Source organism: Lepidothrix coronata, unplaced genomic scaffold (assembly GCF_001604755.1).
Source record: "Lepidothrix coronata isolate B3197 unplaced genomic scaffold, Lepidothrix_coronata-1.0 Scaffold19, whole genome shotgun sequence".
In the NCBI taxonomy this organism is placed as follows: domain Eukaryota; kingdom Metazoa; phylum Chordata; class Aves; order Passeriformes; family Pipridae; genus Lepidothrix; species Lepidothrix coronata.
Window position 1 is genome coordinate 3177825 of NW_016690199.1, and position 27909 is coordinate 3205733.

At 42.2% G+C, this 27909-nt stretch overlaps 2 protein-coding genes across 3 annotated transcripts in view; one reads left to right on the forward strand and one right to left on the reverse strand.

The window, feature by feature from the left end:
• The window catches only part of LOC108493799 (protein AHNAK2-like), a 64692-nt gene extending 58024 nt beyond the window's left edge, over positions 1-6668 (forward strand). For both annotated transcript variants that reach the window (XM_017807626.1, XM_017807627.1), the window contains exon 8: positions 584-6668. In XM_017807626.1, coding sequence (XP_017663115.1) covers positions 584-5677 — 5094 coding nt within the window. In that variant the 3' untranslated portion in view covers positions 5678-6668. The remainder of the gene's footprint in view (positions 1-583) is intronic.
• Positions 6669-12168: 5500 nt separating this feature from the next.
• PLD4 (phospholipase D family member 4) lies at positions 12169-27284 on the reverse strand. Its single transcript, XM_017807406.1, has 11 exons — positions 27174-27284; positions 24104-24193; positions 22073-22281; positions 21213-21396; positions 19725-19845; positions 19241-19368; positions 18872-19072; positions 18325-18464; positions 15202-15367; positions 14084-14180; positions 12169-12794 (listed from the first exon to the last, which is right to left on the reverse strand). The coding sequence occupies exons 1-11, from the start codon at positions 27174-27176 to the stop codon at positions 12586-12588; spliced, it is 1548 nt and encodes a 515-aa protein (XP_017662895.1). The 5' UTR covers positions 27177-27284; the 3' UTR covers positions 12169-12585.
• Positions 27285-27909: the final 625 nt, after the last annotated feature.

The window sequence follows — 27909 nt, forward strand, 5'->3', positions numbered from 1 at the left end:
GGCGACCCTCAGCCTGGAAGGGGAAGCAAAAGCCCCAGAGAAGGAGGCCGCCAAGACCAAGGACGGCAAGTTCAAGATGCCCAAGTTCGGCATGCCTTCCTTTGGCTGGTCCAGCAGCAGAGAGGCCAAGGGCAGCGTGGCCGCCGAGGTGGACGTCAGCCTCAAGGAGCCCCAAGTGACGGTGCCCTCGGGAACCGCCGAGGTGGATGTTACCCTGTCTGGGGCCGAGATCCAGGTGTCTACTTCTGAAGTTCCTGTAGATTCCTTGTCTTTTACAGAGGATGAGATGGGTAAATCTCGAAGTTCTCTATTTAGAATGCCTAAAGTTTCTCTTTCTAAGATTTCCAAAGCTCATGGAGAAAGTAAATCCAGAGCTGATATTTCAATGTCAGAATCTCTTAGTTGTTCTGTAACAGAGGATACTCCTGCTGTTCTTTCGGGTAGTGTCACATCTAAGCCTTTGCCTGACTTAAAGGGAGATAATGTATCTAAAAATACTAAGTTCAGAATTCCTAGCTTGGGTTTCTCTAAGGTTGATTTGAGTTCATCTGGAATTGACCCTGAGTCCTCATTTCAAAAAAAGGATATTACACTTACTAAATACCAAATTAATCTAACAGAATCTGAATCAAAAATACCATCTCTTGCAGATGAAAATCTTTCAGATTTTGAAATTTTAAATGAAGATGGTTCTGTGGAGCAAGAAGGTCTTAAGTCAGAAGTTAAAACAAGAGCTGGTGAAATATCTTTGGGTGACACAGATGTTACAGTTAAAATTCCTAAGTTCCGAAAACCAAAATTTGGAATTCGATCTAAGGGTAAAGCATCAGAAAGTGACCTTGGTTTTAAAGTGGAATCTGAAATTTCCAGGGAAAAAATAACATCTGATATGACTGATCCTGATACTGGAAAACCAACTGAGATCTCTGATGTCAAGTTAGGTGTAAAGTTGCACAAACCTTCACTTGAAGTTGTTCTGGATGCACCAATACTGGATCCCAGTCTCTCACCAATGAAAGTTACCATGCCAAAATCGGAAGGAGAAATCCATAGCACAGATTTAGACTGCAAGGTAGACCAGGAAGTAATTTCAGGAGAGAAGAATGTTGAGGAGAAAGAAAACAAATCTAAATCATCAAAATTCAAACTGCCTTCATTTCGTTGGTCTCCAAAGAAAGAAGCTATTGTTCCATCTCAGGTTGAGAAACATCTGGAAGAACCGCCTTTGTCTACTTTATCTGGAGACACAGACTCTGAATTAATTTTTCGTACTCCTGAGAATCAATACGTTCATGTAGAACTTGACACATCTATAGAAAAAGATGATGAAAAGATCAGAAACAAGAAGTCCCAATTTACCATGCCAAAGATCTCATTCCCTAAAATTAAGGGTCAGAAAGTCCAAGTCTCTCTGCCTGTACTGGAAACCGATATTTGTGGTCCCAAACAAGAAAAAGAAGGTGTTTCAGTACAGAAATCTGAGAAAGAGATTAGTGGGGAAGGGGCTGGAATGAGCATAAAAATGCCAAAAGTTACGGTCCCAACTTTGGAATTTTCCAAACCAGAAGTCAAAGCTCCCGAAATAGACATGGATATTAGCAGGCCTACAGGTGAAGTCATACTTAGTATGTGTGAAGAAGATGATCTAAAATTGAAATCAGCTGCTGCTAACGCCAGCCTCTCCACAAGTGAAATTGCTGTGAGTGATGTAGAAATAAAAGCTGAAGGTCCTGAAGGGAAAACAAAAATGTCTAAATTCCAAATGCCGAAGTTAGGAATTACACTTTCTAAAGGGAAAGGGCCAGAAAAGGAGGTCAGCCAATCCAAATCAGAAGTCAAGGTTCCCCAGCTAAAAGCAACAGTAGAAATATCTGACATTGTTGTTGAAGGACCAAACTTGGAGGTGGAATATGGCACAGGAACAGAGACTTACAGCCCTCAAGTCAAAATGACCAAAACTGACAGTAAGGCATCAGAGGCTGATGTTCACCTCCCTTCAGCTGACATTTCTATTCCAAAACCAGACAGTGATATTCAAGATTCAGATGCAGCACTAAAAATCAAAGGGGAAATAAAGCCAGATGGAGATGGAGAAGAGAAAGAAGGACATTTCAAAATGCCAAAATTCAAACTTCCATCCTTCAGTTGGTCACCAAAGAAGGAAACAAGTGTTAAACCTGATTCTGGAGCAAATCTGGAAGACCAAAAGCTTGCTGTAATGTCAAGCAGAATAGATACAGAAGTGAGAGGAACTGGAATGGATGATGAAGGTAGTGGGACAGCCCTTGATCTGGAATTATCTACAGGAAAAGTTGAACAAAAAAGTCCAATTAAAAAGCCTCAATTTGTCATGCCTAAAATTTCACTGTCCAAGATCAAGGTTCCAAAATCTCAGTCAAAAGTTGAAGTTGATGCTACTCTTCTTAAAACGGAAAGAGAGGGTGATGATTCAATTCAGATACCTGATATAGAAAGAAGTCATTCTGAAAGGACTGAAGAAGGGGCACAAATAAGCATAAAAGTGGCTGATCTTAAGTTCCACACTTTGGAGTTTTCTAAAATAGAAACTGAAGCCTCTCAAAATGAAATGGGAATCCGCTCAGCAAAGACTGATGCTGCTCTGACTCTCTCAGAGGGGAGTTTTCAACAGGTTGACCTAAAGTCAAGTTCTACCGATGAATGTAACATTCAAAACACAGGTATTAAGTTCCCCAAAGGAGAAGCTTCAGTTGAACTGAAGAGCCCTGATATAGTAATAGAAAGATCATCAGTTGTGGATGGAAGAAAAGTGAAATTAGAAGGTCCTGAAGGGAAGATTAAAATGCCCAAATTCCAGAAACCAAAGTTTGGAATCTCCCTAACAAAAGGGAAATGCCCAGAGGCAGAGATCAGCTCTCCAAAAATAGAAGCTGAGCAACCCCAGCTAAAAATTGCTGACATTGCTGTGGGAGTTCCAGCATCAGAACTTATATCTGATATATCAGATCCTGGAGTAGTTGTTTGTAAAATAAAAACACCCCAAGATCTGACTGGTGGCATTGAAGCTCCAAAAGTAGACATAAGCCTCCAGTCAGTGTCTAAACCAAGGACAGAGGGAGCTATTGAGAGTCTTGAGGACAAAGAAATCAAATTAAAAGAAGAACATGAAATAAAAGCTGAAGAAGTTCGGACTGAAGAACATCAGGGATGGTTTAAAATGCCAAAATTCAGAATACCTGCATTTGGCAGGACATCCTTAAAGGAAAAAAAATGTGATGCTGATATTGAAAGTATGGAAAAAGCTCAGGCGAGCATTCCCTCTGCAAAAGTACAAACTGAAACAAGTATTCCTGAAAATACCTTCTCATTACCACATGCAGTTGCTGAAATTACTATTGGAAAAGAAGGGATTAAAAAAACTGAAGATTCTGTGAGGAGTTCTGATGTTAGCTCATCAAAGATGGAAGGAGATATTTCGTTGTCCACAGAAAGAACAGATAGTAGAGTGAATATTCCAAAAACTGAAACTTACGCAGACATAGTTAAGCGTGGTGCTGAAGGACAAAAAGTGCATACTTCAGAATTCACAGTGTCTGCAGCAGAATTGCCTAAATCATACCTAAGTGCTTCAGAAACTGACAAAGACAACAGTTTAACAAATAGGTTTTCTACAGGTACTCTGACTTTTCAGGAGCATAAAGTCAAACCACAGGATATGGAAGTTCCAAAGGTAGAAAGTTCCACTAAGTTAGAGACTTCTGGAGTAGGATGCAAACCGTCATCAGCTGAAATTACTCTGGATGCAACACAGGAGAAAACAGATGTTAGACTTCCAAAGGAAGAGCTTGATATTCAAAATAAAGAGGCAGCAATTAAAAAAGGAAAGATAAAGGGTGAGGTGAAAATTATAGGAAAAGACAGTGAAGAAAGTCAGTTAAAAAGGACTATGTGTGAATGGTCTACAACAAAGGGATCAGAAGATGGTACTTATGTTACTGCTAAGCTGGAAGATCTAAAAGTAGAAGTTCCAGGAGTGAAGACGAATGTTAAAATTACTAGAGTAGATCCTGAAATGAAATTTCAAGTGAAAAGTGTTGAAAAGGATGTGTCTGCAGGAATGGAAGTGCAAGTAGAAGACAGAGCAGAAATAAGTAAAACTAAAGCATACAAGTTTAAGATTCCAAAGTTTGGAATGTTTCATTCGGAAATCAAGGGGTTTGAAGGTGATATCAATGTTACAAAGTCAGAAGCTGATTCAATATCTAAAAGTGAAATAGGCACAGCAGAAATGCAGTTACAGAAACCAGAAGGATCTGTTGGCCTGAAAAGTCCAGCTCTGGATTATATGGAAGCATCTGCCAGAATAACAGGGGAAACAGTGGACCAATCAGAAAGTGGCCCAGAAGTAATTGTAAGAATTCCCAGACTAAAAATACCAAGATTCACTTTTAAAACTCTCCCAATTGAAGCTGATGTTTTAGTGTCAAAAGTGGCAACAGATCCAAAGGGATCTAGTACTGATATTGAAATAGTGCAACTGGAAGCAAGCTCTGCTATCTCTGATGAAACACCAGGGGCTTTAGAGGGGAGTATTCAAAAAGCAAAAAGCAAAATTCTGATGCTGAGTGAACCTGACATTAAAACAGCACAAATGACAACTACCATAGAGTCCTCCCTTTCAAATGCAGGGCAGGACATTCATTGGTCTTACATAGAAGGCCAAGAAGTGAGTGAGAAAGTAGAACCTGAACACGTTGCTATTGAAAGGTGTGAGATTTACACTACTGAAATACTGAAAGAATCAGAGATTCTGTCATCAAAAGTCAAAACTGCTACATTGGGATTCTCATTGCTCAAGGCAAAGTTACCTGAATCACACAGTGACTTAGAAGTGCTAGTCCAGCAGCCATCTCCAACGGAAGGTGGATCAGTGAAAAAATCTACATGTGCTGGGGAAAGCTTTGGAGTAGCAGCACAGAGAACTGGCAGTGCTGAGCTTAAACTATCTGACAAACCACATCATGAGTCTGAAAAATTTAGTGGAGAAATAAGTTTGCCAAAGTTAAAAACATATGCTGCTGAAGCAAAGCCTTCCAGTAAACTTGAAGAGGGTCTTCTTGATAAATCACCAGAGCGAATAACTTCAGGTCCTCTCTCTAAAGATGAGGATGTAGCTGAAGCCATGGAAGGTGAAGAAAAAGACAAAACCAATGAGAAAGAAAAGACTGATAGCAAAAGATCTCCTGGAAGATTCAAGTTTTGGCTTCCAGGGATTGGCTTTTCATCTTCTGGTGATGAAGCAAGCACAGATGTAAAAACAGACGTAAAAAAATCAGATCCAGAAGATATGAAATCTGCTGACACATCAGATGATTTCTCTAAGCAAACTGAAAAAACTGGATGGTTTAGATTTCCCAAGCTTGGTTTCACATCTCCTTCCAAAAAGGCTAAGTCTGTTGAAAAAGAAGAGATGGGTCATAAAGAGGGAAGAATCTCAGATGAAGATAGCCCATCAGATAAACCTGATGTATTTTTTGATGCACAAGAAAGCTTATCACCTAAAGAAACAACAAGGGATGAAAAAGTTGAAATTGATGGAGCCTCATCTATTGTGACATCTTTGGCAAGAACTGAACTAATCTTGTTGGAGGAAGAAAAAGATAGTAAATCTAATATTGATGGAGATATAACCAAATGAAGGTTGTATTTTCTCAGTACTCAATGAAAACAAAATCATCTACATGCACAGAAAAAAATGTGTTTTTTTTTTTAATTTTCTGGTAACTGAAAATTAAAACCCAAAGCTGATGTTAATAAAAAGAGTTTAACAGAATTTACCACATGTAAATTTTCAAGTACATGGATGTACTATATTGTGCACTAATAAAAATAATGATTTCTTCAAATCTGCCCCAAAGGCAAGAATTATGACAAGTACAGAGGAGCCCATAGTTTGATCAAAGTCTGAAAAAATATACCTGAATCATGAAAGTAAACCATTGAAAGGCTCAGTGATAGCAAAAGGCTTTTTAAATAGGCTTCTCAAAACACACAATGTAATTATGTTTGGATAACAGTTTATTTCCGGAATGGGTTATAAACTAGTACTATAAGAGCTATATTTACCTCTTTAGATTTTGGACCTTTCTGACCTACTTTTGCTTTCTTATTAAAATGTTTTTCTTTATTTCAGCTAAAGTAGTATGTATATTCCACGAACATTTTAAAATATAAAATAAAAATTAAATACTAGTGTAGAGAGACTAACGCTTTACCTCTTCCTCTCTTCTGATTTTTTTATTATTGTGGTGGGTCATATTTAGCCTTAAAAGATTTTAAAAATGCCAAAACAAAACCCAACAGAATAATTTCAAGACCAAAAACTTGTAACTAATTCACATTTTTAAGATACCAGAATAAAACATGCTTACAAAGAATAATTATATGAATGTGGATAAATAAATTTTAATGTATATATTTATGGGATAGTTAAATGCTTAGAATGATCTGCCACACTGGTGGAATTGCTTCAAAGATTTTCTGGGAAAGGAGGTGTATATAATTATTTGCTTCTTTGTTTATATCAATGCTTCTCTCGAGGGCACAATGGAAACCAGAGTGCATATGTGACAGCCTTCACATGTACCATTAAAACACTGTCTGTATTATTAAGTCACAATAAACTCACCATATGGATAACTCGACTAGTGTGAGTTACTGACATTTCTGATTCTGAAAATCCCAGCTTAAATTTGCAACAGGTCTTGTTACAGTAGTTTTCTAATCCTCTATTTCCTTTCTCCATGTTCTATTTAGTACAGGGAAAGCAGACACGGCAAAACATTTAGCAACTGGATTTTCAATGAAGTGTACTTGATCTAACCATCTGTAACTTGAGATGCTCTTCATTTCTAGGTTTCTTCATAGAATCATACGATGTTAAGGGTTTGAAGAGACCTCAAAGACTGTCTAGTTCCAATCCCCCTGCCATGGGCAGAAACACATCCCACTAGAGCACATTGCTCAAGGCCTTATCCAGCCTGGCCTTCAATAGTGCCAGGGTTGGGGCACCTGCAACTTCTCTGGGCAACCTGTTCCAGTATTTCACCACCCTCATAGTAAAGAATTTCCTCCTAATATCTAACCTAAATTTCCATCTTTTCAGTTTGTACCCGTTACTCCTTGTCCTACCAGTAGACTATTCCTGATGAAGGGCCCCTCTCAAGCTTCCCTGTAGGCCCCCTTCAGATACTGGAAGGTTGCTATGAGGTCTTTACACAGCCTTCTCCACTCCAGGCTGAACAGCCCCAACTGTCTCAGCCTGTCTTCTTAGAGGAGATGTTCCAGTCCTCTTATCAACTTTGTGGCCCTCCTCTGGACTTACTCCAACAGTTCCATGTCCTTCTTATGCTGGTGGCACCAGAGCTGGATGCAATACTCTGGGCGGTTCTCACAAGAGCAGAGTAGAAGGGGAGAATCACCCCCCTTGACCCGCTGGCCACACTGCTTTTGGTGCAGCCCGGGACATGGTTGGCTTTCTGGGCTGTGAGCGCACAATGCTGGCTCATGGTGAGTTTTTCATCAACCATCAGCCCAAATCTTTCTCCACAGAGCTGCTCTCAATCATTTCTCCACCCAATCCCTAGGTGTGTCTGGGATTGCCATGACCCAGGGCCTTGCACTTCACTTTGTTAAACTTCATAAGGTTTGCATTGGCCCACCTCTCAAGCATATCTTTGAGGTACACTTAAATTTCTGAAGAGAACTGCAGGCAGTTATTTTAGAGAAAACTCCAGTTATGTCTGAAGAGTCTTGTATCATAAGTGTTAAGCATTGTATTATTTATTTGGATCATACAGAATTTCCCTGAAGTTTCCCTGAGTATACACATCATTGTTGAATAGACCCAAAATTACCACATCAGGCAACAACAGCACATACCAGGACTGAGGAAAACATTGCAAAGTAGACAGAAAAATTGAGCCCAGAAAAAGGTGATGTATACAATAAAGGACATGCTATTCTAAAGCAGCTCACATCTGCCTGCAAAGCAACCTTCACATAAGACATTTCTCAGGTAGTGTCCATTTACTTGGGCCCACAAATAGGAATCCATGTGGGCAGCACTGACCATGAGTGTGGCAGCAGGTGACAGAATCAAGTCAATTGAACTCTGAGACAGCAGTGGCTACAGAGCAATAATCTCTGTGATGTTTTCAAAGGATGAATGAAATAGTTAAGGGAAGAGCAGTAGAGAAAGGAAGCAACAACAAACCTTCCTCCATGGAGGCTTCTGTCAGCTTTGGAAAAAGTGGAGGGTAGCAAAACAGGAACCAGGTTAACAAGGTATTACCCAAGGGTCTGACCACAGGAATAGCTAAGAACAGAGCTCAAAAGAGTGCAAGAAGCACAGTAACAAACCTGCAGCACATAGATATCTTTTCTGCAGGCTGATTCTGAACACACCTGCACACCTTGTTTGAGATGCTCAGGTCATTCTTTTAGCTGTGGTAGGTTTCCTTGATTACTGCTACTTATTTTTTAACATCTGAAAAGGTGGGCTGTTCAGTTAAATATCTACGTTCAGTCCCCAGTCAAAAAACCCTGCAGCTGTGATTTGACATGCAAAAGAAGGTATAAATGCATTAAAAAGACAGACACTCTGAGCATGGTGATTTTTTGCATTGTTAAGAGCTGAATATTGGTTGGTTATTGTTTGTTCTTTGAAGCAGGACCTCTCATATATCCCAAAGGCAAGACAGCCAGAATTAATCCTGAACGAGATAATATATATGAAGAAGCATAGAGCAGAATAATCACAGAATGGTTTGGATTGGAAGGGACCTTAAACACCGTCTAGTTCCAATCTCCCTGTGATGGCAGGGACACCTTTTACTAGACCAGATCGCTCAGTGACCCATCCAACCTGGCCTTAAACCCTTCGAGGGATGGGGCAGCCACAGCTTCTCTGGGCAACTTGTTCTAGTGCCTCACCACCCTTACAGTAAAGAATTTTTTCATAATATCTGATCTAAACTATCCTCTTTCAGTTTAAAGCCATTTAGAATAGAATAGAACAGAATAGAATACTTAATTGGAAGGGAACAACAACAATCATTCAGTCCAATTGCCTGACCACTTCAGAGATGACCCAAACATTGTCAAAATGTTAAAGTTGTTAAGGGAATTGTCTAAATGCCTCTTGAACACTGACAGGCTTGAGGCATCAAACACTGCTTGAGACAAGTCTGTTTTGGTGTTTGACAACCGTCTTGGTAAGGAAATGTTTCCTAATGTCAAGTCTGAACCTCCCCTGATGCAGCTTTGAACCATTCCCACACATCCTGTCACTGGATACCAGAGAGAAGGGATCAGCACCTTCCTCTCTACTTCCCCTCCTTGGAAAGCTGCAGAGAGCAGTGGTCTGTGAATCAGTGAGGACTCAGGAGCTGTCTTCTAGGGATTAGGGAGATATTTACAACTGTCAAGAAATTAAGTGTACCTTGATACAGCATAAATGGCAGATGAAGTGTTTTCTCAGTACCTGGATGAAAACAATGAATGTATGTTTTATCTGGAACACTTGGTAAAAGAAAATCCTAGGTAACAGCAGGAAAAAATGAAAGCAGATAATACTAAAGCTTTTGGAACAAGCTGGTGTCTAACATGTGAAGCCAGGTGGCTTTGCAGTCCTGTCAGTACTCATAGCCTGTGGAGCCAGCCAGGTCCTGTCTTGCTGTCATCTGCATTGCTGTCAGCAGTGCTGTAGCCACAAGGCACTGCACCAAACCAAGGGCTCTCAGAAATGAGCCTGCTGGGAGAGCAGTGCGGCAGCTCCACGTGAAAGGCACTCAGATAAAGCAGAGGGCTGTTCACTCACGTTGTAATCATAACACAGGTACATGAGATGAGCTGATCAAAGAAGAGCATCCTTGCTCAAGATCCAAGCCAGCAACTCTTTGTAGACATAAATAAACCAATACTGGGAAAAATCTGAACAGCCTGCAATCAAACTAGAAACTCATAGAATATTCTGAGTCAGAAGGGACCCACGATGTCCAGCTCCTGGTTCTATACATGACATCCTCATGAATCATGCCACATGTCCAGGAGTGTCATCCAAATGCTTCTTGAACTCTATCAGGCTCAGTACCATGACAACTTCCCTGAGGAGCCTTTTCCAATGCCCAACCATCCTCTGGATAAAGAACCTTTTCGCAGTATCTAATCCATTCAAGGATAATAAATAAATGCTAATGAATACCACTGGAGGCCCCAGCTTACGTTTGGTACAGTCCTCAGAAATCACAATCTAAATGAAAGAGATAAGTAACATATGCATGCATAGGGATTAGTATTAACTCTGTTCCATAAATGGAAAAGAAAAGAACTGAAACTCAGCCTGGTTATAATTTACATGATACTCTACTTTTTTAATAGAGAACAAGTAAATAAGAATCAAGTTTTGAAAGGGCCTAAAAAGTCTCACAAGAAACCAGGAAAATAAACTCAAGTTCATCTTAGATCTCATTAATTGTCGTAATTGTAAACCACCCCTTCATATGTAGAGGAAAACCAGCAATGGTTTCAGTAAAGAAAATAAAAGAGTACTCCCATAAATGTCAATTTTTCCTCTATAAGCTGAACCTTAAACCGCATGAGTCTTGTATGGCCATAAGACAATTCTGCTAGCTTGTCCAAAAACTCTGTCCCACTGAACAATTAATCCAGCACTGTCAGATTTGAGCTCACGAGAGGAGGAGAAAGAAGTTTTCCTTTTGGTCCTGCAATATCTACCTACTCCAAAACAGGGAAAACACAGCTTCGAGTGCCATCTAGAGGAGTGCACACCTCTACAGAAAACTGTTCTGTTGGTTAAGGATGTAACTTCTCACAAAGATTTTCAAGCTGACTCTAGTAAGGAAATAGGAAATGAGAACCCTAAAAGCACCTGCATCTTCCTCAATATTTTTGCATGTATGTGAATACTCAAAAAATTTCAGTGATATCTGTAAATGTAACTACATGTCTTAAAAAATTCTGCCTCAGTAACAAGATGTATTGATTTGTAATGATCCAAGGAATCCAAGGTATCTTAGAAGTGTCTGGAAAAGATAGCTAAGGAGCAGCCTGGGAACCAAAAAATAAAAATCTGTTGGGATCGTTTCCAGAAGTCCTTACTTGTGTGGGGATTTGCGTATATTCACAGAGGTATACATCAGTCCACACACAGAGGATCACAAAAGGTCCCTTTGTCATTCTCAGCACAGGGCAGGGATTCAAAAGCACATCCTCTGGAGGATGGAGAGGTTGCACCGTGGTGGGAAAGCCTGTACTCCCCCTACCCAGTGCTGTGTCTGTGGCAAGTGAGGGACCTCCGAGCCAAAATGAAACTGAGTGAGCCCTGCCAGGCCAAGAGTGAAGCCATGCATTGCCACACATATTTGAGGGCTGGAAAGGTCTGCTGCATTTTTAGAGCTCAGAGATGGAGTGACAGGACAGGCTTTTCCCCAGTCCTTCTGTGGAATCCTGCTCTGGGCCTCAGTCTCTCTCCCCTCTGCTGTACATCAGTCCCCAAGCGAAAAGTTCACTTTATGACTCCAATTCCAGTGTCAGGCAGAGGTGCACAGCCCTGCTAAGGCTCATGGAGCCCCAGCCACGTGTCAGTCACACCACTCCACAGCTGGAGCACATGCCCTGCTCTCTTTTCCTGTCACTTCAGAGAGTCACCCGAGGCAGAGACCACACAGTGGTGGATATGGATGTAAGGCACCAGATGGCACAGGGTTATGGCCCCTGTGTGACTGCAGAAGAAAAAGCAGCCAAAAGACATAACACTGGTCAGGGCCAGCACCTGGGCAGCCCAAAAAGAGTGAAGAGGCTCTCCAAGCACTGCCCCCAGTGCAGGTGGGATGCCTTTGCCAAAACAGCACCCATGCAGCAGATTTGCTCTGCTCCCCCATCCTGTTTGCTGCACAAGACCAACACACAGACATCCAAAAATCCCCAGGCACTCAGGGCTCCAGGGCAACTGAGCTGGAAGCTGCCCCAAGGTTTAAATCCCAGGCATTTATCTCCAGCAAGTAGCCTGAACACTTAAAAATAGGTATTTCCCTAATTTCCTAAATCCTGAATGTTTTTAAAAATCTGCCCTCGCTATTGTAGGTGACCATATACATGGCTCAAATCTTAAAGTGGCCAGGAGTTTATTAAAAATGTGCTTAAACACATGTAAGCAAACATTGTTAATGGAGCATTTAGGTTGAAATATATAATCTCTTAAGATAAAATAGCACAGCAGTAGTGGTCTCTGGTATATTAAGGTCTTCCATGTCTACATTAATATCAGACAGCTTGTCATACAACACTGTATGCATTTTATTAACTCTGGGATAAGGTAATCACACAAAAAATTAAACATCACACACTGACTAATGGTTTTACAGGTATAGTCAGCTATCAGAAATTCTCATATTATCAATGTGGACACCATGAGGAAGCGATTTCTCTGACAAAGACAAAAAGAAGAACATTCCTTGATTTGCACAGGAACAAGGTTCAAATGTATTTTTTTGTTTTTATTTTAAGTGCACTTTTCAATTCACTTCAGAGTCGGCCTTGCCAGTTACAGTCTTTCTGTCCCTGCACATCTTCCAGATTCACTGCATATTTGGAATTCCAGTCTCGCTCAAAAAGGTTTTTTACCTGTTCCTGGATAGGCAGTTGCCTTCTTTGCAGATTGGTCCAGTTCTGTTTGATAATTAGTCCCACGCCAGCTGTATTAGTGAAGTAATCTTCTGACCAATTGGAAGTCCCTGTGCAATGGAAAAGTAGCTGATCAGAAAACATTCATTTCCCAGTGTTCTGTTGGATCTCCAGGCTTTGTTGATTTGCTGTATGACTGCAAATCTCATTAGGACCAATGAGGCAGCAAAAATCAGGTCACCTCCTTCTTATGCCAGACCTCAGGTTTCGGAAAGTAGGTATTAACTGCAACCCTGAAAATTCATAGCCTTCTGCTTCCTTAGAGCCTGTGACAGAATGCACAAATCTGCTAATTATAAATATGGGAATAGAGTGCAACACTTGATTATTAAGAGGGGTAAAAGCCACTGTTTGTCATGGGTTTCTCTGTTTAAAGAAAAGAGTCCTTAATGGACTTAATTCTCTTTACTTGTTGAAAGAAAACAAGAGAAGAAACTAGACCCTTGATCAATAAACCCTCAGGAGCTGTTCTGAGCTCAGCATGCAACGCCTGCTTCTAAACCAGGCAAAGCTGGGAATCCAGCTGCAGGCATTGTCTAGTCTCTCCCCAAAGCTACCTCAATTCAGAAAACCAAACACTGTGAAAAAAACAAATGTTTTGTCACTTAGCACTTCCCCTCGTGATTGCCTGAGTCAGAAAAATCTACTGTCAATTCCAGAAGGTGCTTAGGCATGAAAACAAATTATCTGCGTATCTGCCTTCAAAAGATAACTCAGTATGAAACAAGTTATTAAAGTATTAAAGGCAAATGGAGCTGCAAACCCTCAGCCAGTTGGAAAGATGGGCTATTTGCTGGTGTGCATTGCTTGGAGGATGAGCTGACTGAAATGACAGAGCCCTCTCACATCCCCTTTTTTGAGGGATCCTAATAAAAGAGTGAAACGTAAACACCATCCCGACTTTCAGGAACTGAGCAGCAATTGACATTACTGTTTTCTCATTTCCTTTCCTAGAGTTCTGTTCAACAAACAGTGCGTGGAATTAATTCCTTCCAGCAATTTCTTGTTATTAAAGCACGATAATGTTATACACTAGAGCGCCAGCTATCACTGCGTCATTCTGAGCACACAGGCTGTGAAACTCCCACTGTGCTTGTCACAGGCTGTGCACTCAGCCTTGTCATGCTCTGTTCCTAATGGTTCACAATCATATGAAATAATCTCTTACTGAACTTGACCTACATTATCATCTCCCCTTCACATCTGTACTTCTTTACCCAGGACAGACTGCTTTATATGGCAAAATGAGATATTTTCTGATATTGCAGCCCATCCTGTCTCAGTTTCAGTCCAATAGATCTGGAGACACTGTAAGTATTTGAAAGACTGGAATACGTACCAATGTAGGCTACTTTATCAGTGACCATGTATTTGTTGTGATTCACTCTCCCATAAGGAATGTTTGTGTGATTCAGAACTGGAACAATGAAGAGTTTCTGGAGGGAGAGAAATTAAAAATATAAACAGAAATACTAGAGTGAGGAACAGACTTCATGATTGGACAGTGCATGCTTTCTGTAGTTTCAAAGAATAGAATAATAAGGGGAGAAAAGAACATTCCACACTCTATTATTAAATACACGATAAAAGAAATTTTACTCTTATCCAAGAAAACTAACAAATAATACTTCCACTATACATAAAATTGGATAAGCAATTGCGATCAGATACAGATAATGTTTGCCTCACAATGTTCCATTAGTGGCACAGCTATTATCATTACAGGGCAGACAATTAAATGCAGTTTTAGACAGCTGTTTAATAGATCTGCATTTACCACTGATTGCTGCTCTTATTTTGTGCTAAAACGGGCTGATCACAGACACGAGGGGTACTGCAGGAAACAATGATGCCTAACTTTTTGTGTTAACTCTTACCAAAATCTCCATTTCTGTCCCTTTTTTTTTTTGACTAAAATCCTTTCTTTCTTCTGTGACATCTCTCTGTTGTGGTAACTGCATCATGTTGGGAGTATCCACACCATCCACACTCTACTTGATACGTTCCAGCCTAGTGCCTATGGCCTGTGCGTAATATTTAGTGTTCAAAAACAAGTCTATTTGTACAGATATAGCAGATCTCTCAATTGTAAAAAACTGATAGCAATTAGACCAATTTAAAATGCTCCATGCAGGAAGAGGTCTCTTAGAGGAGCACTAAGTTATCGTATGAACTGTCTCTGTCACGGTGCTCAGCAAAAGCAACTGCCTGGATAATGTCTCAAGTGCCACAGCCAGGCACATTCCTGATAATACTAGTGGCTTGGAAATAGCTGCTTCCTCAAAGATTTTATCTTGGGCCTTATTTTCACAAGGATGTGAAACAGTCACTACAAAAACAGACAACCTGCTTCTCTAAAAGCTAATCCTTGCACATGCAAACGGCAGCTTAGACTCAAAAATCAGTGTGGGGCCATATTCTCAAGCTGTCTTTCCAAAACCAGGTTTCTTATCATACCACGTCGACCCTGATGTGGGCATGTGGGTTGTTGAGAGCACGCAGAGACCTCAGATAGTTGAGCATGGCTGGGTCAGAGTGTGTCCAGCAGCTGGCCAGGAGCCGGACTTGCACTCTGTGGTTGAAAGCTGCACGTCTCAGAGCATTGTCAATGGCTGGCCAGTATCTGCAGAAAAGGAAGTTTGTGGAAAAAGGGATACTTTTTAAACGGTTCAGCAGAAAGCCGTGACAACAAATTGAGACTACAAGTGACGCCAACAAATTGAGACTACAAGTGACGCCGTGCACAGATGGGATCTCTGATATCTTGTAAGTGGAGCACTTGTGCCTTCCCTGGAGGGGATTTCGGCCTTTTACCGAGTCAGTTCTTATCACAGTGTGTTTTGAGGCCTCCCAACTCTGCCAAATTAGGTTGGAACTGATCAAAAAGTTTAAAGATTAGTAAAGTGCACGTACACAGATACATACACAGCATGGTGCCATCATGCCTATTTCCTTAGGAAACTGAAAATAACAACAGCAACTCCAGTGTAAAGCCAGATCATTCAGCAGAGAATAAAAAGGACAGTGCAGAGCCCAGAGGAAAGTCTAAGAACCATTTTGCAGAATATGGCCTTTTCAGAGACCTGGAAACTGTTTCCAATGTCCACAGCGGTCCTGTGCCATCAGCCAGCATGGGCAGGCTCCATCCCTCCCCACCCCTCCTTGCCCTCTTTAGCATGCTGTGGGCCCCTAAGGTAACAGACACAGCTGTGCTCTCCTGAACACGGGAAAATCCGTTTTCCTGACACTTGTGTTGGCAGTAGCTCAGGGAAAAATTGTTAACATCCTTCACCCAGCTACACAACACTAAGAGCTGGACAATGCACATCCCAGGGCTCGTAACTCCAAACACCCACACAGCATTTTCATTTTATAGATCGTAAGAAGTGTTGCACGGAGGAAGACAAGCATCTTTAGTACAGATTGGAGGGCTGATACAGAGAGAGGACTGGCACTGGCTCACAGTCCCATGGGCAATGATGAATTAATTTGCCTAACTTAATCCTTTTGGTCTTATGTACAAAGGCCTGAATTCTCTAATCCTCCCTCGTGCATCATCCTATTGCGATCAATGGACTGGCCCTGTGCTCTCAGGCTCAGCTGGCTTATAGATCCTGAAAAACTTTACAAAACATGCTATTTGAAATGCTATTTTTGAACAGTTTTAATTTTTTAAATATATCAGTTTCTAGTTGATTAACACTCAGGCATTAGACAGCAGCTTTGTTTCCTCTGCCTCAGCTGCTGGAGGAACTTAACCTGAACTAATCAGCCTCAATTCATGGCACTACAGCTGGTTGCTGTGGAGATAGCCCCAGGCCCTGCACCGCTTTCCCTGGGCCTTTCAAACTCTTGTTTGCATCCGATCAGCCCTAGATGTCACAAACGGTGGATTAAGCCTTCAGATGAAGAAAAGGGAGTATTAACACAATCCTAAGGGGGGAAAGAGACTTTCTGTGAACCTATTCGTGGCTAAAATCAGGAGGTGAGAAGCCCAGAGACTCAACTGTATGACACAGAAACTGAAAATGCTCTAAGGTGTTTGATTTATTAAAAATATCCTCCAAGTGGAAGTTAGTCTTGAGATTTTGTTTCTTCCTGCTAACACACACATACCCCAGCCAAACAACAGAGGCTTTACACCACCATGACACAGGACATAATGCATGGTATCATTCTGGCTTAATGGCAACCCAGAGCTTACCCTATTCTTTGCAAGCCACGTTGTACATAATTATTTCTCTTGAACTTCTTTCTCAGGTTATTTAGCTGTTTGGAAAACTCAGAAATGTTATAAGCAGATAATTCAGAGCACTTGGTTGCATGTAAAAGTCCTAATTCAAGCATATCTAAGAAGATTTGGAGTCTTAGTGCTGCCCCATGACTGACTAACTTTCTGTGTTACTCAGATTTGAGTTGATGTGCAGAGTCTGTATAATTCTGCTGTGACCTTGGGCAGCCCACCAGGACCGTGGCAGAGGTTCACCACATGCACACTCAAGGCCAGGTTAGGTGGGGCTTTGAGCAACGTGATCTAGTGGAAGGTGTCCCTGCCCATGGTGGGGTGGGGGGAGGAACTAGATGATCTTTAACCCAAACCATTCTATGATTACTCCAGATCACCACTACCACCCTCTCTCTGAGAGCATGCTGTTGTTGATATCCAGAACTTGGATGTCCTTAGATGGAATTATTAGAAAGAAAAAAAAACAACACACCCCAAAAAAATCACCACAGAATTTTCTTTTAGAGACTGTTTCAGCTCTCATTGCAGAGGTCAGAAAGGCCAGTTAGTTACCATCCTCTAAACTCTGAGTCAAATACATCAAACAGGCAGCAGAGCCGGAAGTCAAGACTCCTCAGAAGTAAAGGACAGAAAAAAAGAAAAACAGGAGCAGAAAAGGAGACCAAAGCAATATTTTCTCTGAAAAGTCTGACGTCAGATATAGATCTCTCATATTCCCTTTCCTCTCTCTGCTCTGTTGAACTCTTTCATAAAGCTCCTCTGCTGAACTTTGAAGGAAGCTGTACCTGACTAGTGTGGCACTTCAGAGTTTTCTTGCCATGTGAAGAATACAGGAGGCTGCTTTAAAACACTAGCAAAGCACATGGGCAGTATTGGATACCATCCTTCCTGTAGCATCAGTATTAGAACCATAGAATCTCAGAATCATTAACGTTGGAAAAGACCTTTGGGATCATCAAGTCTAACTGTCAACCCAGCAGCACCACCATGTTCACCACTAAAACATGTACTTGAGTGCCATGTGCATACCTATTTTGAACACTTCCAGAGATGGTGACTCCACCACTTCCCTGGGTGTCTAATGCTTGACAACCCTTTCTGTGAAATTTTTTTTCCTAATATCTAGTCTAAAACCCCCCTGGCACAACTTGAGGCCGTTTCCCCTCATCCTGTCCCTTGGTACCTGGAAGGCACAGTCCACGGGACAGTTGTAAGTGCAGAGCAAAGCCTCAGTTCTCTCCACTCTGAATGTGTTCATTGCAGAAAGGGGAGAATAGTATATTTTTCCCTTAAATAGTTCAAGTCAACTTATTCACTCAAGGTTAAAATTGTACCTTCTTGGATGAGCAAAACGGCTGGTGGGAAAATATTCCATAACAGAAACGTACACAAACTTCCGTGCCTGACTGATAATACTGATTATAGAATAGAGGTCATGGGTGCGACCTTTTGGACAAAATGCTGGAGGAGAAGCCTGTAAAGAAGAAAACACACAGATCAGTGATTTAAGTGTTTTGGGTTTTTTCCTTGGTCAGACTGTGACTCATTTATATTCAGATCTGTCCAGTTTTCATTAAAATAGCACAAAACTCTTGAGGTGGACTACTATCATTCCTCATGCCTTCCATGTCCTGATGGGTGAGATATTTATTGATTTATTGAGCCAAGGGGTGATTAAAAGAGACCTGCACACTGTTCCTGCCATAGTACCTGACAGCTGATGCTCGATCGATCCTTATTCTTTGAGTAGGTCCAGAGAAAGCCGATGAAAAAATTATTATCCAACTGGAACACAAGTAACTGAGGACTGCTGAAGAAACTTTTCTGACCATTCCTTAAACATAGTTTACAGTCTATTATTTTATTTTCAAACATACTTACAGAAAAATAGGCTTTTGTCAAGATTCCATTAAATTCTACTTCCAGAGGCCGACGGTTGTTAATGTGGGTAGAATAATTAAGAGGCCAAGGGAATGGGACGGTAGCATTAGCATATCCAAGATCCCAGTAAGTACTAAATGTTTTCCAGAGGTCTTTGGCCAAGCAGCTGCAGTTGTATATCACAGCACCAAACTCCTTCACCTGCAAAGAGAGCAAGATATGTCACAGCCCCAGAAGGAGCCATCTCCAGAGGTTTCTTTGCTGCTCCTTCCACTCAGTCAATATTTAATATCATTATGATTTTTCTCTGTTGTGTGCTAGAACACAAATTTTCCCCCAGATTTTTGAATATGCAGCAGCAGAGCTTACCTGAGATAAAGACCTCCAGTCCATGTTTGCACTACCAATATATATGTGTTTCATGTCTACTATCCAGAATTTGCTATGCAACACTCCTCCTGTCAAATGTCCAAAATCAATCTTTTTCACATGAGCCCCTGAAGAAAGATTGGGAGGGGGAAAAAAAGAGTTTAGATAAAGCATGGAGATGGTTCCTCAACAGCCAGAACATGTCTGCATATCTAACTCTTGCAGCCAGAAATAACTACCAAAATTCACAAGCTCTCTATCCTGAGAACACAGTAATTGAAAAAAATATGCAAAAAGTGAACTTTCAGAAAAATCTTTAAGGGTGTGACAACATACAAAGAAACCATGAACTAGTGAACAGATAGTGCTTATCCTGTGAACCTGTGTAAGCACCATGCTGGAACAGGCCCTGCAGACCAGTTTCCCTCACGTGTCTTTTTGCAGTGCTGAAGCTCTGAGTGTGTCACTGAAGGGAAATAATTACCTTTTTCCTCTAAAAGTTCAAGGTCTGTTGATTTTGTAGCCAAAGTTGGCACACTTGCTGCAACATACACAGAGACATTCTCTGCGAGTAATCTCTCAAACCTCTTCAGAATATCTTCACCCTGTGTAGTACATTGTTATTTTTTATATTTTGTTATAAAACATTTAGTAAGATATATGTAAGTACAGTGTTACTGATGGACACTTCCTTTGAAGAACCCCAAGGCAAGGAAGGTCAGAAATTTCACCTATTTCAGGAGTGTTTCAAGTAAAGAAAAAAGGGAACAAATATTCTGATCCAATGTATGAATAAAAGTTTGTTTTCTGTCATTTAATGCTATTAGATATAATGTTTAAAACTATAACCACAAACATCCCAGATTTCAAAGATTAATGTCCCAGTGCAGATCAACTGCTAGATCCTGATGCTCAACAGATACTTGAGGTCATCTCTCCCTGAGGATAAAGTTGACAGAGACTGTCCTACACTGAGCTGCCCCTGAGCAGAGACGGGGCTCGGCCTTATGTCTGTCACTTTCACTTCTTCTCATGTGGAGTAAGTGACTCATTTTATACCACCAGAGACACCTGGGGAGGAAGACAAGAAGAGCAGTCCCAGAGAGTCCATATGGACAGTGAGGAAGGTGTGCCAGGAAGGAGGCAGAGGTTGAGGCCAAAGTAATAACCAACCCGGCAGCTGGTCCATCAGCAAACAGCACGATTCCCAACATAGCTAAGCTCCATACCTGCCTGAAACAGGGTGGTCTTATCCTTTCTGTTTTCAGAACAGTCCCCCAGACCCTGCTCAGGATTGCCTGGGAGGTTGCTAGCTGCCACAGGCCAAAGTGGAGCCAAGGGAAAAATAAACATGATGGACAGTTGCAAGGTGAGCCTGGGCCGTGGCCTCTGTCATTTATTTCTGGTGGTAGAGTCAGAGAGGCCCCACAGGAAGCCTGGCCACTCAGGGTGCCCAGGAGGACAGCCCTGCAAAGTAGAATGAACCTCCTTAGGTGCTGTCCAATGGCAGGAGTCAGGGACAGCTGCACGATGAGCAGATGCGGGTGCTGTGAGAGAAGCAGCCTCTGAAGCAGTCAAAAGTCCAGCAGACTTTTCTTCCTGACCCTTCCAACTAACCAGTGGGAACTGGCACACTCACTTTTGTACATGGGATCCTGTGGGCTTCTCAACTCTGCCACTGGCAGCCCCTAACACAGGTGGACCATTCACAGGGTAAGCGAGTGTGGGTTTGAGGCTGATCTCTGCTTGCTCTTAAAATACAGCATAAAAGTACTCAGAGCTATGGACAGAGCCCAGATGGATTGTAACTTTACTGAAGAAGGAAGGCTGGAGTGTTGCTTCAGACCGGCATGGAAAACTTTCCTGGGTTTGCAGGAAGAGTCAAGCAATGTCCCTGAGAGACAGACCTCACAGCCAATCTGCCACATGTACACAAGAAATACAACCACAGATGTGCTTGATTTTATCTTACCTGCTTGGAAGATGAGTCATTGACACTGATATCCTTCCCGGTAAGAGACCAATAGTAAGAAGCCACATGAATTTTTTCCTGGGCTAGATCAAGCAACCTCATCCAAGCCTGATACAAGGGTTTGGCTGCAGTGCTATTTATCTCAAAGGGTAAGTCATAAGGAACATTTTCCACCAGGTCAAAGCTGCAATGGCAATTGGACATTATGAAGCAAGAGACAGTGACCCAAGCAGGACACCTGTCAGGCCATACAATTGGCCATTTCAGAAGTCAACCTCAAAATCAAATAAGCTGAGCTGGATAAACAAGCTGGGAGTACTCTCTATCCCTAGTTTTTATAGCCAGGCTTAGACTGTACATGCTGCAAAATGACTTCTCAGTAGCTGTTCCAAGCTTTTCGTTTTACCGTCCTTAAGATGAGGAGAAAAGTAACCTTGTGGGGCTGTCTGTCACTTCAATACCCTCTCCACCCTCTCGCAGGACAGACAGCCCCTGCCACTCCAGCCTCTGAGAGAAGGTGAGACCAGCAGAGGTTGATTTGCCAGCTGGTCTCCTTGCTGCCTCCCACCATTGTCACAAAGGGAGGGTGGCTGGAGGTGGCACAGGAACAACAGAGCTGTGCTGAACATACAAGCACAGGACTGGGAGTGGAGCTCTGATACTGCCCCTACTGCTTCTCATAGCAGGCAACTACTAATTACCCAATGCCTAAACAACAGCCACACTCTTCCCAAATTAATGTTACTTTATCAACTTATAGTACAACAGGAAGAGAACAAATTCCATACTGAAATTATCAGTATTGTAACTAGTTCTCCACCTGGTGACTGCATGTCCACATGCCATCAAACCTGACTCACCTGCAGGAGTCATTGGATCTAATGGTGGCCTCCTCAGCTATTGTGGTTCTTGGGAGATCTCCGTAGAGTCCTTCTTCCTCCTCCAGCTCTTTGTAAATGCTGACAACTGTTTCTTCTCCATTAGGATCAATTGTGCTGTCCACTCTCAGGAAGTAAACAGTCATCGCGACAACAACGCCAAGCATCAAAATTGCCCCTAAGATTTGAAACTAGAACAGAACCCGTACAGGAGAAGATTTAAGTGATCACCAAGTCACTGATACACCAGTGAATGGATGACTACCTCTTCAGGTGAATAAATCACAATCTTTGAATAGTAGTTCTGCTTTCAGCTACTGCCAGACAGTGTTCTTAGATGCACCACTGAAAGTGAGGACCACTTGTTCAAGGTCAGCTTGGATAGGACTTTGAGCAACCTGATCTAGTTGATGTCCCTGCTCATTGGAGGAGGGTTGGACTAGATGACCTTTAAAAGGTCCCTTCCAACTCATACTGTTCTGCGATTCTATGACCACAAACTAGGTGAGGGTTGCTTAGTTTTGATTTATTTTTTTCTGTGCCAACATATCAACCCCCTGGTTTTTTCCCAAACCTTTGATTAGTTTGACATTGATTAGTTTTATTTTAGCACAGGACCCAAATCTTCGCTCGCGAAGACTGGCCATTATTATTATTATTAGCATAGGACCAGTGGATGTTCAACAAAATTTCTACCAAAAATCAAAACAAGGAAATCCCTAACACAAGATTACCTGTGGGATCAAGCCCACCAGTACCATAAAGAGAAAGTTCATGAAGTCAGGGGAGAAAAATCAGGTCAGAAGCAGAGGGAAGTTTTGTGGTTTCCGAACATGTTCTGCTTTTGTCTTCTAACTTAAACTCACTTAAGTGAAACTATAGAAATCTCATTTATCCATGTCAACAGTATTCCCTTGTCATTCTAATGTTGTGAGTTAGCTTCATTTCCCTTTTGCTGTACTTTCGGGGTGTTTTTCCTGAATGTAGATTAAAAAAAAAAAATACCCTGGCTACATTGTATATCCAGGTCTGGAATCCAGCCACTCACTTGCTGGAAAGTATAGCACCAGGCTCTAAATGCTGCCCTATACTGAGGAGGAAAAGACAACCACCAGTGCAGATCCATTTCCCCCCAACAATTATGATGTCTGGCTCCCTGTGGCAATTCTTGGGAGCTGGGATCATCCACCAGCCTGTGATAGGCAATGTGCACTTCAGAGCTGAGTTTTTGAACTTCTAGGCAGGAGAACCAAGTCTGGGGTGGTTGTGAGGCTGTAGCCATAAATCTGAGCTCCCAGAAGGCCACATGGGAAAACCGCACAGGAACCAGTTGCCTCCGAAAGTTTCTATTTTGATTTCTATGCGGATAAATCTTCTTTCTTTTAATTTTCTCTGCTTTTCTCATAACCTACAGTGCTGCCATTGATTTCAGGCAGTGACTTGAATGAGAAAAAAAACATTTCAAAACTATCTACTTAAAATTTTGCCCTCTGTCTTGTTCTCCATCTCATCAAGGGCAAAAAAACCCAAACCCACCAATTTTTGACAGTTCTGCATTTCATCCCATGAACACGCTGACAAGACTTAAACATTGCCCAGGTTTTAGAAGACATTCCTAAGGTAAGAAACCTATTTTGAAGTCACATCCTGGCTGTCACTATGCTACGCACTGTGATGTCCAGGTGCTCCAGGCATGCTGAATAAATGAATAAATGAATACATTAATAAATGCTATGTTAATGGTGGAAGTGAAGCTCTTTGTATGAGCGTGGTTTACTTCCTGAGCCAGACAGAGCTGCAGGATTTAGCTCCACATTACTCTCTCTTGGCAAGGTTTGATCAGTCTACCAGATAAATCAATGAGGGTTTTGTCACTCACTTGTTTACAAATAGGATTGAAACCTACATGGATTTCTAAAATGGGCAATAAAATCACTCCTCTTAATCTGTTATTTCTTTTCAGAAATGTAATCTCAGCTCTTGTAAGCAAATGTAGTATATCCCCATAATTACCGTTTTGATGTCTTTTTGATTGTTCACGCCTAATTTCATGTTGGAGGACTCATTAAACCTCAGGGATGTTTTTGATGCCTTTTTCACAATCTGAAAAACAGAAATGTATGCAAGGGGAAAAATAAAGCTTTATGACAACATTTGTGTACAGCCAGTCACAGACAAAAAAATGCAGGTTACTGCCATTGCTTTATATAGTGCTCTGAAATTTAAGTACAGATCTGTGCAACATCCTCCCTGTATTATATGGATCTTGAGTGACATTAACAGATTCCAAAGTGAGAGAGAGAGACAGGTCCCTGCAGTTTTTCCCTGGTGCTGTCTACACACAAAAATCCCTGCAGTAATTGATGTGTAAACAACTGCATCGCTGCCTCTTCCAGCCATCCTTCAACACCCACTTTTGTCCTGTTACAAGTGAACATATTTGCCAACAAGCAGTAATTAAAGTGCAGAAGCTGTGGGTGATAGTGTACAGCATCAGTGTCATCCTCGTCTGACTCAGGCTCCTGCTCTCTTCCTGTGCCTGTGAGTTGCCTTCAATGCCAGTGTCTCTTCCAGACGAGAGTCTGTTAAGAGGACAGAGATGAGGCTAAAATAAAAATTCCCCCTCTGCCCTGTTGCAGCCATGACTAGAAAATAAGTTGTCTTCTTTTCCTCCTCAGGCAATATTGCTCCAATCTTGTGTTACCACCAGCAGAGGCAACTGTAAGAGCAACTACCAAAATATGCCAAAATTCATAGCAGATGGTCAGGCAAGGGGAGTTGGCACTTGCCTGTTTTGCCTTCTCAAAAACTTGACAGATGCCCAGTGGGTCACTCATCATCCCTGCGTTGGCAGAGGTGAATTTACCCCATAGGAGTCAGCTGCCATTTTTCGTGCTCAGAGGCAAGAAGCACATCCTGGGGTGTGGTAGATTTCAGAAAGTGCTACCAGATGATATCACCACCTGCCCAGTCCCCAAATTACCACTTCCACCCCCTGAGCCACTGGGCATTTGTATCCTGGAGGACGGTATCGGATACGCAATTGCCCTGTGGGTGGCCACACTCAAGCTTTAGGTAGGAAGGATCCTGCCAGACTTGTCCCATCCATCTTGCCATATGTTCACAGCTATTGTCACCTGAACTGGATGGGCTTATGGTGTCTGCCCTGCCCCACCAGTAAGGCAGCATGGCCATACACATTCATGCTGCATCCAGCTCCTGCCCACTCCATCTTTCTGTACGGATGCTGTGACTGCATGGACCAGGCAGGAGTTGGACACAGTACAGATACAGCCCCAAAGGCTTCTTGTGGCACACAACTCACAAGAACTGGTGGAGCTGAACCAAAAGGGTGGAGGATGTCTTGGAAGAGAAGGGAGGTGAGCCTGAAACAGTAACTTGGGAAATGCAGAGAGGGATGTGAAAAGAGCAGATGAGAAAGAATGACAAAGATGGGAAAGGTAGAGACAGAAGAAAATGTACAAACACTCATGCTTAAAAGCATACTAGAGCTGCAGAGAGGAAAGCTATGTTTCCATTTCAGGGTCTGTTTGTTGCTATCATCTGTAATCACTATAGCAGTGTCCACCTCCCAAGACAATTTTACTCACAATTTTCACTGTCACTTCCTTTTGCTGCCCCCAGGCTCAGCTGCAAGCTTTTACACTAGAAATAGTTATAAATGCTGGCAGGTAAACATCCGTTCTCCCAGCCCCAGAGAAATGGGGTGGCTGCCAGCAGTGAAGGACACTTGGCCATTCCCTGGTTAATGTCAGGTCCCCATGCCCCCGAGATCCCAGTTGATGTTTTAAGCACAGTATGAAGACCCAATGTCTTACCCCAGAGAGCTGACAGTCCAAGCAGACTGGGGGGCATACAGCACACCATGCAGAGAGAGCTGTGTGACAGCAACACGTATCATTCCCCGCCCTCAGAGAAAGTGGTCACATACCAACCCAGAAAACTTAGTGGGAAGAAAGGGAAGAGAGAGCAAGAGAGAAGATCCTAAAGAGTTGGGTAGGAAACTGAGGCAAATGGATTTTAAAGGAGGAGGAGAAAGGCAGCTGACAAACAGCAGCAGCTGCCCTTCAGCCTGGACCAGGAGAGCCCACTGAGGCTGCAGGTCACACTCCACAGCTCATGGCTTTGGCACAGCTGTCCCAGTCAGCTGGGCTGGCCAGGAACAAACAGCTACTGCATGTGCTTCTCAGCACAGAACCAGAGCTGAGAGGTGACACCTTGTCCCTCTGGCCCCCAAAGTCACATTTGGTGACCCAGGCAGTGTCTTGGTAAGGAACTGCAGCTGTCAGCACCCCTACAGACATGTGATGGCCACAGGAGGATAGAGCTTACCAGAAACTTGTTTCAGTTCTCTTTTTCAGCAACAGTTACAAGATGGTTTAAAATAGCAGCATTTTTCTTAAAATATGAAAGTGAACAGATCTTATACGTGCTGTCATAGAATCATCTATCATTTGGTTCAAACAAAGCCCTTCTTGACCCTATCTTTGACTGGTGATGGGTTAGAGTCCCACCTGCTGTACAGAAGTCATGAGAACTACACTAAAATAGGCAGTCTGATTTTCAAGAAGGAAAACATCAGAGACTCAGACAGAATTCTTAAGAATAATATTGTAGCTGGTCAGCAATTAACTATGGCTCCCTTGAAGCTTTCAGGGCTTTACCAGCTGCCAATTTCAATGACTGAAGTTCATCCAAGAGTAATAAATACAAATGCTACTTAGCATTGCTTCACAGGCTGGAACACCAGCTAATACCAGGCTGCTGAGTATACACAGGAGATTGCTGTTTATAACATTAAGCCTGCTTTCTCCCTTCCCCCAAAATAACTTTTCATACTTCTTTTCTCCCCCAGTAACACACTGTATGAAATTTTGGATTTTAAACACAAGGATGCGCTTTTTCACTACACAAAATCCTCCACAGGAGCTGTTTGAAGCTCCCCAGATGAACAAGGTGCATTCATCTCTCCATGAGAACATTCATCTCTCCCCAGCATTCATCTCTCCAATGTGCTTTCATCTCTCCCCAGCTCTCTCAAGATGATGGCGAATGTTCTTACCATCCTGGAAGATCTCCTTCCGTGTGGATGTCCTGCTGCACTCTGATGTTACTCCCAACTCCATGTACGAGGGGCAGCACGCATGTTTTTGTCAGCAGATTTGTTTGGGGCTCTTCTGGTTTTTTGCCCTCCTCCTCTAGATCACTTCCTCTTAAGCACCAAGTTTCACAACACGCACTGACAGAGTCCCAAGTTATCATCTAGTTGTTGTGACCCAGTTCTTAGACACCAGGTCCTGATCTTCACCTCTTTGACATAACTTTCTGCAGTGTCTGAGTTTGCCTGGTTTGAACTCTGTTGGATGGCCAAGTTCCCACTCAGTGGTGTAAAGTCAGTCTACATCAGCACGAGAAAACACTGGTTGTGGTTGGAAGGGCTGCTCAGCTTTGGTGCTGTTTGCATCCTGGACATGGCAATATTCTCACTGCATCACTCTTAACCCACCAGAAGCTTCATTTTAAACAAACAAACCCTTCAAACCCACCTCTCTGCCCAGTTCCTCTTGCAAGCACTCTCCTGCTCAATCATCCTTGGGCAAATATAAGGAAGCAAACTAGCTCCTTTGAAATAATACAGCTTTTGTCTTAAACACATGGCATTTGGAATTTGCAGTGATGTTGTTGAGGGGTAAGGTTACATCTGACATTGACTTTGGGGCAACTTCTAAGAAATTATGTCTTCTGTAAAAATCCAAAGGCTGCACCTCAGCTGACACAACTCACTGTGGCAACACTGG